The sequence below is a fragment of the Macrotis lagotis genome, chromosome X, assembly GCF_037893015.1.
Source record: "Macrotis lagotis isolate mMagLag1 chromosome X, bilby.v1.9.chrom.fasta, whole genome shotgun sequence".
NCBI lineage: Eukaryota > Metazoa > Chordata > Mammalia > Peramelemorphia > Peramelidae > Macrotis > Macrotis lagotis.
The window spans coordinates 504,098,155-504,116,388 of NC_133666.1; the positions used below are offsets into that span (position 1 = coordinate 504,098,155).

An 18,234-nucleotide genomic window follows, 5' to 3' on the forward strand; every position below is an offset into this window, starting at 1 on the left:
CTCCAAATTATCCTCATTTTACATCTTGAGTTTCTCCTGCATCCCAGGAGTGATTGACCCTAGTGCCCAGACCCTCCATGAGGAGCTGCAGAGCAACAACAGAAACCAGATGGAGCCTTTAGCCTTTCTGCTAAATATATGGAAATCGGTCTGTCATGCAGCCAGGTGTAAAGCACTGATAAATATTTGATTCTTTGTCCTTATGTAAATTCCACTACCCTGCCCCCCACCCACTCTAGAGATGGTAAGCAACTGTAATAGTGAATTATTATCTGTTTTGAATGTAATAGCTCCCCTTGTGGTGTGTCACAATTGTGATTATTACAATTTTTTCCCCCCAGAAAGAATGAAATGACTTCACAAAAACCAAGTCCATCTTAAGAAGGCCACTATTCCACTTGCAAAATCATTTTATTGGTACAAATATACATATGAATAAAATTCAACTTGTAATGTAAGTGAATATCTCTGAAATATGCCCCCAAAAGAGTACTTTTTTTTACAGATGTCTAATTATTCTTCTCAAATCACACATTAAGAGCTAATATGCAGACAGAACTGAAAACAACCTCCCAAACACCAATATTCATAAAATCCTGATTGCCTCATTCCAATTAACTATATACATTAATCCCAGGATTTAGTAGAGTCACAGTTCTATTCCACTCTTTGTTGTGCTTGTTGACAGTATGCAAATGTAACCAATTGTGGGTGGCTGTTTTTTGTTTCGTTTTGTTTTTTTCTGTACAGTTCAATAGGAAGAAAGACATTCTCTCTGGGAGAATGTAAAACCCAGACCCAAGCATCTAATATATATAATTTGTACAAATTATTTATTAGTGTGCTCTGTGACTATAATTACAATGTGCAATTGCATACAGCAAGAATATATTTCTTTGTCGGACACGTGCAGATTTGACACATTTACATTCAGCAGTACAACACCCAACTGTTGTACAGTGGATTCCTGTGAGATGGTTTCCAGTTACTTTCCTTTGCCTTCCCCAAACCCATAGGTTGGGCACTTTGTGAAGCTGCTTCTAAGAAATTCTAATAGGGAACATGAGCAGGATGCTGGCTTTTAGTGAAGGCAAATAAGGGAATGTTTGAGAATCAAATGCATCATCCAGAAAAGGAGAAACCAAACTAATGTGCTTTGAATATAATTAATAAAAAATTTCCTATTCACAAAAAAAAGAAAGAAAAGAAAGAAAACCAACTGCACCAAAAGAAAACAGTACCCGGGGCTACAAAAGTACTCCGTCCAATAGATCATTTACAAAGCATACCCCTTTAAACAAAAATAAAGTCTTTCTCTGCATCTTCTCCAGAGTCACTGGACTTGCTGCCTTGGTAGCCGTCTTTGCTAGAGGACCTTGGCCTTTGCTCCTGGTGTTCAGGCGACTGGTGTCCTTGGATCTTCCATGAAACTGCAGCAAACAAAGAAGAAGCTTATACAAAGAGTTTGCTCTAGGGGGGATGCCAGTAGTTCAACATGGCTAGCCAACTCAGGGTAGAAGATGGGGGCACCCAAGGGTGAAGAGTTTGGGACAGATTTTATTAGCAACAACTTATCAATAAAGGCTTGTTTTCTTTTAAGCCTGAAGACAAGGGAAAAAAAGTACAGAGAGACCTTCTGTGTCTTCTTGGCCCTCTCAGACTTACTGATTGACATTTTACCAATTATTTGACCTTTAGTTTCACTTCCTCAGGTATGAGTCTTATGAGATATTAATTGATACCAGCAAGTACAATAAACCACTCTCCTTCATAAAGAGGTATTATTTCAATCAATTTTTGCTCTAGTTACATGCAAAGGCAAAGGTCCTAAAAGAGACAAAACAGTTTTTGCAACAAAGGGGAGAAAAGAAAAAGGCACTTCAGTTTCCAGTGCCTTGGGGAACGTGTTTTAAATTCTATATACTACAGTACATGACATTAAAAGCTATTAAAGGTTATTTACAATGACTGTTATATGGACACAATTTGTTTAAAATAAAAACACAGCCTTTGTGTAATTTGAATGAAAAATGGAATTGCCTCATTTAGCTTAGTAGTTCAAGTGCTTTCCAGGAAAACCTTAAAAATGTATTTGAAAACTCTTATTTGGCTGGCTCTGTGAGTCTTAGGCTCATAAATTATATTTGGCTATTAAAGTAGTAAAAAGAGGACTCAGGAAGTGAGGACTCATTAGCCCTAAGAGCCTTGGATACAAACAACAACATCATAACTCCTTTGCCAAGACTGTGGTGACCACCAGATTATGATCTCTAATCAAGGAAAATTTAAATTTTTAGTTAATGACATGAAGTAATAAGAGCATTTAAGTCCTGAGTTCCAACTTCTCTAAAGTGAGATATTTGTTTTTTCAGAATGAAGATGAGTTTTAGCTCACAACTTTGGATTTACTTTTAAAAAACGCATTAAGGAAAAAAGCAATGGATATAATTATCTGTCTGAGGATGAACAAAGTTATGTGGAAGTTGTTCATAACCCTACGTATTATATATCCTTCAAGTTGCTCTTAGATATTAAATTAATAAAATGATAGTGTCCAAAGAAAGTTTTTAATTTATTAAGCAACTAATATAGTAGAGAAATAGATCTAGTAGTAGAAGACTTGGCTTCAAATCCAAGCTCTGCCCCTTCCTCATCTGTAAAATGGGGATGCGTTAACTACTTATATTATCAAATTCACCAAGAAGAGATTGTAAAACTTAAGTGCTAAAGATATGTGAGTTCTTATTTTTATTATTATTGATATCTGAGATGAGTAACTTGATCTTTTTCTGGGTCTCTTTTTTTCTACTATTAAATAAAGTTGTATTGCACTAGATAATCTCCAGATGTTTTACAACTCTAAAATCCTTTCCTGCTATATAATGCAGGTAGATGAATATTTACTGACCTTCATTTTGAAGAAACATTATAAAATCCAGTCATAAAGAAATGCTGTTGCCAAGGGTGTTAGCTATGATTGCTTTATTAAAATTTAAAATACAGAAGGAGTTAGCTGTCTCTCTTGCATTTGCTGCTTCATAATGAATTTTAATTGTAGGATGCAGGGGCAAAACCATTCTGGCAAAACCAGAAATTCTTCCCTGATTTCCTAAAGCAGATATATTGATTTATCTTGTTTTACTTTTCATTGTATTCAACTTTTTGGTTTGAGGAATTTTCTTGGATTCAAATCATGTTGTACAAAATGGCCCACTCTCATTTCTTTTTAAGAACCATGGAATTCATACAACTAAAAATAACAAGCCAGAAATTAATGAGGCAGTATCCCCTAAGATAAAATTTGCCTCATCTTTCTAAATTGCCTCACAGAAGGCCCTCTTCAACACACTGATCTTTCTGATAAAAACTAGTTCTGGCTTAAAAATTCTTTGTAATCAATCAACCAATAAGCATTTGTTAAGGGGTTACTATGTAGCAAGCTTGAGGCATACAGATACAAAAATAAGTAAGATTGTCTCTGGTTGTAATAAGTTTATATTCTACCCTTCCACCACCCTATATTTTATTTTTAATTTATGGAATAAAAGAAGTTATTTCCATGAGTATAATTTTTAAAAAAGGTGACTGTAGCTGAAACTGCAAATCTATTAATGTATAGCTTGTTATTCCTTTTAAATTTATGAAGTTCTTATGTAAATATTTTTCCTTCCCTCCCCCTTGCTACCATTATTACCATTACCATTATTCTATTGTTTTCATTCAAAAAGGTTGATTTTCTTATTGAGTCAATGACATTACTTTTGGGGGTCTTTCTCTGTTGTGGATGGGAGGATAAAAGCCCATTTTCATGTTCAAGGATATAAACCAGGTTCTAAGTATAAAAATGCCATAAAAGAATTTGTATTATATACTTCCTAGAGACTGGTTATCTAATACTTTAGATAACAATATTACATTTCAACATCCATTCTAAGTAAAAGATTTCACTAGTCCAGATCCTTCTATTAATTCTGAAAGAGGGATCATTTGGCCAGAACTAAGCTGATTTTCTTTGATATTAGTGATGAAGAAAGAGATTGCTAATAGTATCTCATCTATATTACCTTCAATTTTTTTCTGTAGTTCCATCTCTTTCTACCTTTTAACAATTTTGTGAAGCGCTGTTGCTATTATCCCCATTTTACAGGTGGGAAAATGAAGGTCAAGAGAAGGTAAATGATTTATCTGAAATCATAAAGTCAGGTAGCAACTGAGCTGGGTCTAGAATTAGGGTTCTTGATTCCTAGGTTAATTCACCATGCCAAATTAATATTATAAACAAATCTTTAGGGTAATTGTTCCTGAGGGAAGATACTGTCTTCAGGCTTTTTTAGCAATATCCATTTCCGTATAAACAATATGCTAATTACAAATGAGTAATGTATTTATTAAAGATCACACAGCAGGCCTGTGGTTAGCAGATGGCATTACTAATTATATATACCTGAAATAAAAATGTTTCTATGTTAAAATACTTTTAAAAAATAAATCTAAATTTCAAATCTTTTATTAATTTCAGCATGATGCCTACCTAGTTAACCTAAATGAATTTAGTTTTACTCTGATTTTCTAAATTTATATTTTCTTCAATAAACCTCTCTGATAAAAGGTTACTGTTCCATTAGTTTACAAGCTTTTTTGGGTCCCTAAGTACACTGGGGAAAAAAGTTACTCATACATAATGGATAAGCAAACTAAGCAACTGTGTCCTGTATTCAACAATCTATCTATATTCAAATCATACATATACCATCAAGTTCTCAGTCAGAGGGGTTCAAAAATGGAACCTCTTATTCTCCAAAATGATTTGATTTTGTATAAAAGTCGAAGGTCAACGTTAGCACTGTTATAGCAAAGATTTCCATGAGGAACAATAAGATATTTTCCTTGAGGAATATCAGATCAAAGTTTCTGCTTTCTCCTCCATTAAACTACAATGCTATACTAATATTTTGGAAATCTAAAACTATTATGACCTAAAAGGAACATTCACCAGTGGTTTGTTTGCTCACCACTCCCAGAATGAACCAAAATGGCAACATTTCTCTTGGGGCCAACATAGAAGGGAAATGAAACTGGGCATGGGCCATTCAATGTCAAACCCCACAGTATTTGTAGAATGTGACTTTTATTATTGAGATGGGACAGATAATGTAAAAAAAGCCTCAACATCAGATGACATTTGCTTTCCCTTTCTTCTCTAAAGATCCATTTATACTACATGCAAAGACGACTATTTTCTATAAGAAACAACATAACCAATAATGAAAAATTGTAGCTTATAATTAAGTGGAAAGAGAAAATGATAGGAAACATAAATGATGTAGTTAGAAACACTTTCAATAAATGAAGTTAAACTAGTCTTGCATACAAATACCTGTCAAATAAATATTAAAATATCCAGACTCAATTAAAACAGAAGAATAATCATGAGAAAACAATATGCAGCATGCTTTGAGAACAATAGCTTCTGTATGCTTCATTAAAAACTTAATTTTGAAAGGAATAAGAAAATTGTTTTGTCTAAATAAAGCTGCTGAAAAATTATCTGAGGGACAACTTGCAGCTTAAAAAACTTGTTTAATTTTTATTCATTAATAGTAAAACTGAACACCAAAACTCTTTTCTGAAAGCAGAATGCTATTCAGTTCTCAAAGGTTTAGACAGGTGCTAGGAACTGGCACTAACAAATGAAAGTCATTCATGTAGAAACATAATTACCACTCTTTAAACAAAATCATCATCTTTTTGGTACCTATAAACTGAAGTTTGTTAATATTTTAAGATGCCATGACAAGTAAGCTTCTGAAAGGTAAGCTTCTATAAGGTGACTCAATTTAAGTGATCTTAAGATTCAATACTTCAAATTATTTCTAAAGTCTTAATAAGTATGAGGACTCTCCTCATCAATATACTGTAAAATCATAACCATACCACATCTGATTAGCTTGCCTTAATTTGTTGTCCATGCAGCAGGTGATGAGGGAGTGGACTCAGGTGACTCATCTCTCTAAACTTTAACTATATCAGACTTGGGGTAAATGAAATGTAGGTTATGATTGACTAGGTCCACACTCAAAGCCCAAGAGCTTGAGGAACAAGTGAGAAAGAACATTTCCTTTCCATTGGTGTTGCTGTAAGATCCCAGAGGCACCTCCATGTCACATTTAAACATCAATCAATCAAAGAAGCTTTTATTAAATGCATACTTTGTCCCGGGTAAAGTCCTAGATCCTAAAGATATAGACAAAAATGAAATATTACAGGAGGGGATGTATTATGGAGTTGCTGGGGTTCTGAAAAGACTTTTGGTAAGAAATGGAACATTGGAGGAGGAAGCTAGGGTTTCTAAAAGACAAAGGAGAGGAGAGGAGAGGAGAGGAGAGAAGAGAAAGTGTACATGGTTTGTGCAAAAACAGAGATGGGATGATGTGCCTGAGGAGCAGGAAGGAGGTGAGTAAAAAGTTGGATCAAAGAATACATGACTAATTTATAATAAGCTTTGAAAGGCAGGTAGGTTGGAGGCAAGCAGTGAAGGACTTTAAATGCCAGAGAGGCAAAAGGAAGTTCCTGTAGTGGTCATGGTCAGACTGTTCACTGGAAATAATGTGGAAGGAGGATTAGAGGTATGAGCCTTGAGACAGGGAGGTTAATTAGTTCAGACAGGAGAGCCTGAATTAAGGTGATAGTACGTTCAGAAAAATACTAGGGATGGAGGGGAGGTGCTGGAGGGGGCAAGGGAATAGGAGGATGCTAAAGATGTGGAGCCAGAACCAATATTGCTTGGTAATTGTCTCTGTTTGTGGGTTGGCAGTGTGGAAGAATGAAGTGTCAGAAATGATCTGAAAGATGCAATCCTGAGTGACTGCACCTTAGTGGAGATGACCAGCTTTAAAGAATTTAAAGTTTTAAAATGAGAATTTTGCAAAGCAAACATATTTTGATTAAATAAATGGACATGCCAAAAAGTGTGAAATCTTTGGTAATATTTTTTCCATGAGTATGTACCATAGGTCCACTGGGAGACCAGGCACACAGTGGAGAAGTTCACTGCAAATCTGTCACCCTCCTAGGAAAAAAGATCAGAGACAAGGTGCAGTAATACCATTGGATGCCTTATTAGAGCACCAGATTTCAAGTGCCTATTTGTAATGACCAAATGATCTTTGTAAAGGAAGGCAGACTCATTTCATTTTGTGATCTAGAGCCCTCTGAAGAAAACTCAAACATGAACAAACATAGGAACATTTGTTTTTCTCTCTTTGTTCTCAAGGAAACTAAAATCTCTTTAAAAGGGGAAGCCATTAATTTTTCAAGTCATGTTTATGAGAAAGAGCAAAAAGTGAGGAAGGACATATCCTTTCCCATACCCCCAACTGTGAAAAAATATATTCATCTCCTTTAAAATGTTATATAATAAAGGATTTTTTCTAAATTATACAGAGGCTAAAACCAATGTAGAAATCTTTCCTTCCTCTAATCTTCTGATGACTTGCATTTACACTGCATATTCTAGGACACAATGCTGAAGGAACTTTTAAAAAACTGTCCTCAAAGACAGAGAAAAATAATTGGGGGTTTTCCTCCATTTTACTAAATAATCACAGAAAATCTCTATTAATAATAATGCATATGGCAGAGAGATCTATTACTATTTTTTGGTTAAAGTCATTCCTTTCTTCTAATGAGCTTATGCCATTTATGTTGTATAAATAACAATAAAGCTTATGTTGTAATAATAACAAATAGCATTTATATAATGCATTAAGATTCAGAAAGTGCTTTTTGAATGGTCCCCCCCCAATACCCCTAGGAAATAGATGTAATTATTGCTCTCATTTTACAGATGGGGAAACCAAGGCAGGTGAAAGTTAAGTGACTTACCCAGAGTCACACATAGCCTGAGGCAGGATTTGAAATCTAGGTTTCCCAATTCCAAATTGATGACTCTCCTACTGTTGTCTTTGGAAAGAGACTCAACTGTCTCTTCTACCTCTGAACTTTGATAAATTACTTTACCTTAAGCTCTCAATAATATAAAAGGTTCAGAAGAGATCCTTTCTAAGGTCCCTTACAAATCTAAAATCCTAGTCTGAGTCTTAGAAGTCTCAAGATTATTTTTTATAGTTAAGACTCTCTGAAGGGAGCAGTAACTAGGAATTTTTACAAGAGGGGCTCAATGCACGCCTTGAGAAGCATCTATGAGGGAGACAAAGGTTTTGGTGTAAGACTTGTTTCTGGGGAGGTCATTGTATGAAGGTGTGTTGGGGGGGATAGGTGGAAGAACTCATGCCAGCCCATCTGGTAGCCTCTTATTTTAATTGTCTTTATTCTTTAGACACCTTGGCTCTGTTGTCTTTAATCTGCCAGGAGACTATCAGTGAACTCTAAGTTCAATGTCCTAAGCCTCCAGTCCAGTCACTTCATAGTAGATACAGCTCTGCCAAGAAGAATGAGAGCAGAAAGGAAAAGAACAGGGAAATGTGCTTTGACAAAATAACAAATCTGAAAGGAAAAGTGGATGACAATAAGTCGTTCCTTCCTGACAGAAGACCCACTCCCTTGTGAGCACTCCAGTTGACATTATCAACCTTGGATGCTTTTCAGTCTTTCCGAAGCATTTTGGGTGGCCATTTTTAAAATGGAAGAAGATCTCGAGTTTCTGTTCTAGGGATACTTACTGTTGTCTGAATAATGTCCCAAACTCACCCCCTGGAATGGAACACAATGAACTGCCTTGCAGCTAAATGTTGATCTTAGTGCCAGTTCTTTAGCATTGACTCCATGAAAGATGAAAATTGAAGGTTCTAACCATTTGTTGGCTGTGACTTCCTGTGCCCAACTGCATTCACTTCCTCTTCCGAAGTGGTAGAGTACAGTTTTGAAGATCTTTTTCCTCCACTGGTGAACTTGTCATTGCCATGGTCTGAATCTCTTTTGTAATAATCTCCTGTTTGTTCTACTGGGGAAAAGGGATTCATTTTACCCCCTTGTCAATATTGGCAAATAAATCCACGTGTGGAAGCTACTATTAAAAAAAGAATTTAATATCATCTTATCCACCCCACTTATCATAATCCAAGGGAAATAGGCCATCTATTCAGGTACCTTCAGTCCTGGGCATATCTGCTGTTATTTACAGAATTCAACAGCCAACATTATGGAAATGTAGTGCAAAATGAGGTGTGCTTTGAAATTGCCCCAAAAAAGTTACTTACAAAACAAAAAACAAAAATCTTATAAAGTGCATCTTATTTCCATTTTGGTTCTGTAATGGACAAAAAAATAAATAAAACACATTCACTATGGAGTAATCAGGAATAATTGCAGTGATTTACCTGTTTCAGAAATTAGTTGGGCATGCTAGTCCAAAGGAAAGCACAGAGCAAGGAAAACGGGAGTAATTGGCATGAAGAAAGCATAAAAAAATTTGAAACAGAATGATTAGGAATTTTTTTCTACAGCAAGAGGCAGTGTTTATTCACAAGCATCTCTATTTCCCAGGTAACTCTAGCCGAAAATCTGATAATGAGCATTTGTGAAAACTTTAAATCAAAGTTTCACCATCTTTGATATGCCTATGTTTAAAATCTGTTTTTGAATGGCATCTTTTCTCAATGTACTATACTTCAATCTCAAAGAGAATTTGAATCATTGTGACTTGCCTTTTAGGAATTCTAACTGCAAAACTGAATTGCACAGCTGACCTCCTCCTCCCATCCAGTTTCAAAAGTAAGATTTTTTTATGTACCCCTAAATGGGGTACCACTGGATTCTAATAGCTGCTGGGAAAAAATCCAAACACCCTACTCCACCTCCCCTGAAATTTATTAGAAGCAATTCATTCTATCTCTTACTGTTTTTTTCTGGAAAAAAAATCAGAACATTTCAAACCGGGCAAGACCATGCTCATGGCATCATATATTTTATTTTTTCATACATCTGAGGGAGAGTAGACTTCCCTTTGGTTACTGAAATTATTTAAGAATATTTTAGTCATTAAAGAAAATAACCTAACTTTTAACTTTTACTTACTTCAAAGTTTTAATTGTCCTAGAATAAAGGGCCATTTTATCCCACCTCCTTTACGCCAAGATTTTTCCATTTATCTTTTGAAGGTTCTCAAAGTTAGCTATATACATTTTTAGAGCAAGCAAGTACAGAAAGCGGGGAGAAAAAGGAAAGCAGAAAGAAAATTTTCATTTCAAATGAAGAGGAAAAGTTATTTGTAGATGCTGTCAGGTGGCCAAAGTCAATGCCATCTTGTCAACATTTTAGAACTTTCTCTTGCACAGAGAGTGATTTATACTAAATTAAGGGTGCAAATAGCTTTCATTGCCCTTTTTGAGGATCATTAATTAGATGACTTGTGTCAAAACTCCAGATCTGAATTTTCAGCCAAGTTTTTTTTTATGGTCTCTATTCAAATGGGCTAAAATTCAGTACAGATCAAAAAGGGAGAGGTTTCATTTCATTTCATTTTATCTTTGGTTTGTTGTTTGTCTACAAGGATCAAAAGCATTTTTTTTTTTTACCATTTACTTTGGCCCAAAAATCATTACTTGATGATTTGTCAAACCCTGGGAGATCAAAGGAATTTGAAGGAACTGAAATCTTTCACATACAAAATTTCACATCTAAGAGAAGACAAAAAGGACACTTGTACACAGACTATGGTGATCCTTTTTGCTTTGATTGAAAATATTCAAGGCACAAATCTACTATACCTTTTATATAAAAGCAAATGCACATAACACAGCAAAAGGAATAAAGTTGAATATGGAGGCTTCTGAGCCTCAGAAAAGCTCTACCATCAGGTCTGGGGAAATGATTTGATGCAATAAAGGACTTTTGGTTCCTGGGTGCGTGCTATCTTTTGAATCAAAAGTATTAAATTTTATCCTATGAAGGCTGTAGGGGTCCAGATAAATATACAATGGGCTCCAGAAACTGAAAGATGGATGTTTCAGAGAAATCCACTAATATATGATTATTTACTTAGAAGTCATTCCTGAAGGGGCCTATGATGGGGTTTCTAATGCAGAATTCAGTGAATAGTCAGAGAGAATTTTTTTCTTTAAACAGTTAAGTACAACTTATTCCAATAAGTTATAAATAATACACATGCTTCTTGGCAAGAACTTATAAAACCAAGAAATTATGAAAGTACCATAAACTGACCTGAGGGAACTTACCACCTAACCAATATGGAATCAGCTTAATTATTCCAGTGTTTATTTCTTTTCCCTGAAATATCTAAGAGGAAAGTTATATAGCAATATAGACCTAGAGAAGAGCCCATCTTACCTTCTTGGGAAAATGATCTTGCCGTAGGCTGAGGGCTGCTTTGGCCATCTCTCTCTTTGTCAGAAGGAATTTTCTTTAGAACAGGTGGAAGCAAAGCAACTTTAGGGGAAACGGGGCCAGTTGGAGAATCTGGGATATCAGGGATATCTGGGGTAAACAGACAAATCAAATTTCTCAATATCTGAGAGCATGAGTCAAGTAATAGATTACTATGGTAAATGACTTAAAAAAATGGGATTTTGGTTTTTTATGTCTTGGAACAATTTCATATTTCAACTCAGCATAACAAAACTGGTAAAAATATAAAAGTCTAACTTCTGCACAGATATTACTTGACTCCACAGAAGTAGAGCAGGATTACATTTGTAAATTAGCCAAGTGTTTCCTTTAGCTGCCAAGTTCAAGGGTGTTGTAATTTCTTATAGTATCTAGCCTCCACAATCCACAACCTTCATTGGTTGTCATATCCAAAGAATGGGGATGCTATATAAATATTAGGAGCATAAGAGTGACTTCAAAAAGCAATTTTATCATACCCTTTTAAAGGAAACAAAATATACTGATTTTGCCACCAAAGAAAGAAAAGTAACCCATTGACTCCATTTTTCTGCATTCTCTATATGTGGGACTATCCAACATATCTTTACTTAATTCAATTTCACACAGTAAATCTAGGCTGAAACTTAATAAAATTCAAAAGGATTTGCCTTAGCAGATCATAAATGTACCACTTTCCTCCAACCTGTGATTATTTTGGTTCTTTGTAGAACCAAAACACAGTTTGTACTGTGTTTTAGAAGGGATAAATGGGCTAAAGTGTCTTAGTAAGATTGATCAGTTTGGCTACTGTACATCTGAGAGAAAATTAGGAAAGAAATAGGAGAAAGAGAAGAAGATTGAAAGTGGGGCCATGGGATGGTGATACTTTCCAAATTATACACATATACTGAATGCATATTGATCGGGTAATCAGACAATTCATTGTGTTGATCTATTTATATTTATACACACACACGAATTTACTTATTTATTCTGTGTATTTAGGGGAGAAATGTCTGCTTAAGATGTTAAGTTTGATGGGCATGTGGGAGATAGAATAGTAAAGGGAGAAGGAGAATAAGAAATAAAACAAATTGTTTTCCATGCAAGTGGCGCGGGGAGGGGTGGTGGTGGCAGAGAACACTGGGCTTGGAGTCAGGAAGATCTGAGTTCAAATCTGAACTCAGATACCAGCTTGTGACCCTGGACAAGTCACTTAACTTAATTCTGCCCTGGTTTCCTCAAGTGCAAAACAGGGGTGATAAAAAGCACCTATCTTCACCCAAGGCTGTTATTTGGATCAAACAAGATAATATAGGTAATGTATTTAGCAAAGGGTCTGGCACACAGTTAGTGAATATTTAATGTTTGTTTCCTTCTTTCTGATTTTCTGTTCATCATCTTCAGACACTTGACCTAATTCTAGCTTGGATATGTTGTGTTCACTGATCTGAGGTTAAGACAAAAACAAATGAATCTTCCTGTTCTTGTAGTGCATGGTCACAAAGTACAACTTTGTGTTCAACATCCTCATTTTTCAGAGGAGAAAATGTGGTCTATAAAAGTTAAATCATTTATTCTTAGTAAATGACAGGACTGAGATTTGACTCCAAGTTTCTCGGAAATTCTATGCCTTTTCCACTAAACCATCCTGCCTGCTTTTATGAAACACATTTTTCAGAGGTTCTGGTTTCTCATGCTTATAAGAACCAGCAACATCTCTAACAGATTTTGAATTGGTGGCAAGTGCAGTCTCTTACCAGGACGAGAGGAAGTTCTTGGTTTCTGTGGGACGGTGGGCCTTGCTGCCAAGGCAGGTTTGGGTGACTGAAGGAGGGGTTTGGGACTGGTAGGTGTATTGGAAGAACTCCGAGGTCTGATACCAACTTCCACCTTGGAGTCTATTTTAGTGTTTTTCTCTGGTGTTGCTGCAATGTAGTCGCCTTTATTTGCAGTAAAACGGTTCTCTGGAAGACCTGGATGCAGCTTAGGTACTAGAAAGAAAACAGATATATGTTGCATAAAATTCAAGAACAACTGGTTATAGGGAGATAGAGTCAAGATTTGAAATCAAGCAATATTTTCCCCAAATACACACATACATATGTGTACATACATTTACATATTAAATCTAGAAAAGATAATTTCAACAATCACCAGAAGAAACTTGGTCCAGATTATGATGTCATTTTTTTTTTTTAGGTTTTTGCTAGGCAATAGGGTTAAGTGGCTTGCCCAAGGCCACACAGTTAGTTAATTACTAAGTGTTTAAGGTCAGATTTGTACTCAGGTCTTCCTGACTCCAGGGCCGGTGCTCTATCCACTGAGCCACCTAGCTGACCCCCCAGATGTTATTTTTAATTGTGGATATTATTTTATATTGGATTCTTCTTGGAAGCCTTTACCAAAAAAACCTGACTTCCTGATAGTACTATTCCACAAACATCAATTCAGTCAATTAACAGGTTTTCTAATAATTATACAAAGTTAAGAACATCAACTACTGCACATCAGATTTTAAAATCTTTTTTTGTTGTTCTATGGTAATAAAATATTTGATGAATATAAAAATTACTATTATGGACAATTATAAATAAAAGTGCTAACTATATTAATAGCCCTGTTCACAAATCTTAGAATGAATTAAGTAATGGGGGGATATGGTGATGGCAATCTTTCAGTGAATGGCACACCTTTTGGAAGTGAAGTCTTCACAATATTTTAGTTTAGAAACAGTATTTTACAAAACTCCAATTTCCTACATCATAATATTTGTATCACTTAATCACAATAGGATACAAGCTCCATGAGGGAAGGCACAATTTCATTTTTGCTTTTGTATCTAGTGTCTCACAAAGTAGCTTGTACACAAATAGATATTTAATAAAATGTTTGATTGATATAAGCATACTGAGCATTAGTATTATCATAGCAATATTGAATTTCTAGTATGTATCATATGCAAATACTTTCCACTTTAGGCATATTATTACTCTATTCCAATAACCCAAAGGAAAAGGAATTGAGTAAATGTATTTAAGTAGAGGAAAATCTAAAAAAAGCAACATTTAGAAATAAATATCTTCCCTGCAACAAATGTCTTTACCATGACAGATTAGTGTAAGGGTTCTTCTTAAGAAGAAAAAAAAAAGTTGAGCCTAATTTACCTGTTCCACTCCCATCTGATCGTTCTGTGTTGCTCAAAGCAGTAGCAGAAACATCCTGGGGAGAGGTTTCATTTCCAAGCTTCTAGGAAAATACAAGAAACCCCACACCCACCCCAATAAAATTATTTAATGAAATGAAAAAGTAACAACAAAACAAAATCACTTTATTCAGCAACTTGCCACAGAGCAGAAAACAGATAACATACAGAATCTTGCCAAACTCCCCTCTGACTTTTTGAGCATCTTTCACAAACCTGACCCTCTCTGGCCTTCAAAATACCCTCACAGGCAATATTCCTGTGAAGACAAAACACTAAGATGTGAAATCTATTTTTAAAAAAATTGGGGGGAGGGGCACTGCATTTGTAATTTTATTAGTGTCAGAACTTCTGGCAAGGAAACCCCTCTTCCAATGCAGGTCAGCATCTCTTCTATTACCTAGAGGCTTAGATTGATGCTTGAGGACCCTGAGAAGTTAAATGAGTTTCCCAGAGTCAGTTGGGATGTGTCAGAAGAAGGATTTAAATTCAGATCTTCCTGATTCTGAAACCACTATTATTACATCAAACTTCCTCTGATATGGGTTGAGAATATGTGGGATTTGGGATCCTTGGTGCTGACAGTAATTGGTAAATCTATATACCTTCTGGCTCCCAAAAGATCTCACATCTGGTGATGACTGATGAAGCAAGGTGGGCTTAGGGAAGAGGGGGGTGGAGAGCCAGACGAGATGATGGAGCAGAATCAGCAAAACCAAGTGAACTCTCCCAACATTCCTTTCCAAAAACTTTAAAATAATGCTTCAAAACAAATTTTGGAACAATAGAGTCCACAAAAGGTCAGTAAGAGATATTTTTCCAGCCCAAGGCAACTTAGCAGGTTGGTGGGAAAGGTCTGTGAGCCTGGGTGGAGACTGTAAGAGGTAGCAGCAGCACCAGAAGCAGCCTGGGAGGGGGCTGTGATAGCAGCTCCAGTAGCTTTGGGAGCGCTAAGCACAGAGATGGTAAATCACATCAGATAAATGGTCTGAAAGAGATCAAAAGAGAACTTTTGCTGCCATAGGATGTATCTGGGACTGATTAGAAATTCTATAGCTCATATGTGGATCTGAATAGAAAGAACATTAGTGATCAGTCACAAGGGGGCATTCTTCAAATAGATGTAAATTGAGAATTTAGAGCTAGGAATTAGTAACAATCACATGTCTTTAGGGTTCTAGGAAGCACTTCACTGGAGTAGCCAGTTGAAGATTGAGCCTGCCGACATCTTTGGGTGAGCATATCAAAGTCTGTGAGCATCAGGGATTGTTCCTAATCTAACTTTCTACCTAATTGTCTATGTCCAAGTAAGGATGTGATCAATTTTTCATGATAGAAATTTTGTGTCTTATCTTTTCTATATTTAAAACTCTTCCAAACAGTTCCAAAACAGAATGGAACACTGGCATTTGCAACTAAAAGACAGCAGATGATCTGGCCACAATAGGAGCACTATTTGCAGAGGAACAGGGGCCCTTCCTGAGAAAAGGCTTTACTGAAGACCAGAAGACCATCAGAAGACCACTTGGCCACCAAAACCTTGCAGATTCTCAAAATTAGCAACTTGAAGAAGTCTTTACTTTGAAGCAATACCTCCTGACCTTCAGGGGAGCAGAGTCCAATTTTAATGTAAAATTCAAAGTCAAGAAATAGACTGGGGAAATGAACAAACAACAACAAATAAGAATGTTATCATAAAAAAACTACTACAGTGGAAGGAAGACCAAGACAGAACCTAAGAAGAAAACAATAATCTGAAAACAGCTATAATCAAACCCTCATAAAAAGTGCTAACTAGATTCAAGACCAACAAGAATTCCTGGGAAACTTAAAACAAGAGATAAAAGTAGTAGAGAAAAAATTGAGCAAATAAATGAGTTATGCAAGAAAATTATGAAAAGAAGCATAAAAATTCACTGAAGAAAAGATGGGTATTGTGGCCTCTTAAACTGTATTTCTTGTTCAATTCAGCATTGATATACATGATACTCATTATACTGAGAAATCACACAAAGAATATATAGTTAGAAACAGGCCCTGCTTTCTAGGATCATATGTTCTGAATGTTTTTGGAAGTTCTGTAGGAAAAAAAAGGAAGACATTTTCTCCATTCTTTTTTGGTTGCAAAAAATTGTTATATGGATTTTGGATTGTTTAAATTAAAAAAAAAAACTCTGCATGTGTAACTGCCTATAAATGCCAGAGTAGATAGAGGAAGAAGAGCAAAAAACAAACAAACAAAAAAAAAAACAACTCAAAAAACTCACAGTCCTCTTCTCCCATGAAGAGTTTTAAATATAAAAAAGATAAGACACAGAATTTCTATATTTTTATGATTATTCTCAATAATCCTATCATGTAAAATTGTTTGCATCCTTACTTGGACATAGAAATTAGGTAGAAACTTAGATTAGGAACAATTCCTGATGCTCACACAGACTCTGATATGTTCATCCAAAGGTATCGGGTAGGCTCAGCCTTCAACTTGGCTTATTCTAACAATGAAAGCAACCTGACAAAGCCCTTCCTAGAACTCTAAAAGACATGTGGTTGCTATTAATTCCTAGTTCTGAATTCTGGATTTACATTTATTTAAAGAACAAGCTAATTTTCTTTGAAAAGAAGACTGTCTCATTTATTATATTTATTATCAAACTACCATTGTCATTGAGTCCCCAAATGGAGGCCAGTTAGACCCAAATCATGGCAAGGATTCCAAGAATATTTGTTCTGACCCAAGGAAAAATCCATGAAAGACTAAAGCAGACCCAATTTTAGTAGTGCTAGGGACTGGGTCTACATCATTGATTCAGGGAATGGAATTCCTGAAGGAAGAAATACTTTAATCCAGAGTGTTTCTGAGAAAACTGAAAGGTTTGTATTAGATGCAGACCTTCATCTATTAGGCTGCTTCTTTTTTTCATTTAGTAGTGAAAGCTTTACAATATACACAGGAAATTATACATAGGCACTGCAAAAGGACTAAGCATGTGGTTTGATCCCAATGGAAGTAACTCAAGGAAAAGAAACATTAAGAATAGTTGAGTGCTACCTTTACATTTAGAATAAATGTCTTGAGGAATTGTAGTATTCAATTCTGGACTCTGCATTTTAGTAAGTACATCAACAAGCTGGACAGTATTAAGAGTAGAGAAACCCAAGATGTTGAAGAGCCTGGAGATCAGGTTATATAAGAATTGTTTGAAGGAAGTTGGATGTTTAATGTGGAAAAGTAGAGACTTAGGGGAAATATGAAAGCTAGAAGGACTGTCATTTGGAAAAGGGATTAGACATAATCTATGTGGCTCCAGGGGACATAAAAAGGAAGCCTAAGAAAACATTTCAAAGAGTTGATTTAGGCTTGATGGAAGACTTTCCTAAAGACTAGAGCCTGCTTAAAGGAAGCAGAAGGTCACCATTTAATGGAGTTTTTAAGCAGAAACCAGATGAATCTTTGGTCATGGGTGTTGTAGGAAATAATCTTGGGGCGGGGCAAAGCTAGGTGGCAGCCTTGGAGTCAGGAGGACCTGAGTTCAAATCCAGCCTCAAACCTTGGACAAGTCACTTCACTCCATTGCCATAAATATTTTTTTTTGCAAGGCAAATGGGGTTAAGTGGCTTTCCCAAGGCCACACAGCTAGGTAATTATTAAATGTCTAAGGCCAGATTTGAACTCAGGTACT

The 18,234-nt window shown here is 35.7% G+C and overlaps 1 protein-coding gene across 1 annotated transcript in view; it reads right to left on the reverse strand.

Annotated features, from left to right (window-relative positions):
* Positions 1 to 392: 392 nt before the first annotated feature.
* The window catches only part of LOC141499312 (F-actin-uncapping protein LRRC16A), a 201,563-nt gene continuing 183,721 nt past the window's right edge, over positions 393 to 18,234 (reverse strand). Inside the window, exons 33-37 of the mRNA XM_074202092.1 lie at positions 14,514 to 14,595; positions 13,107 to 13,340; positions 11,308 to 11,454; positions 8,813 to 8,959; positions 393 to 1,430 (exon numbers count right to left, since the gene is read on the reverse strand). Of these exons, the coding sequence (XP_074058193.1) occupies positions 1,294 to 1,430; positions 8,813 to 8,959; positions 11,308 to 11,454; positions 13,107 to 13,340; positions 14,514 to 14,595 (747 nt within the window). The 3' untranslated portion in view covers positions 393 to 1,293. The remainder of the gene's footprint in view (positions 1,431 to 8,812; positions 8,960 to 11,307; positions 11,455 to 13,106; positions 13,341 to 14,513; positions 14,596 to 18,234) is intronic.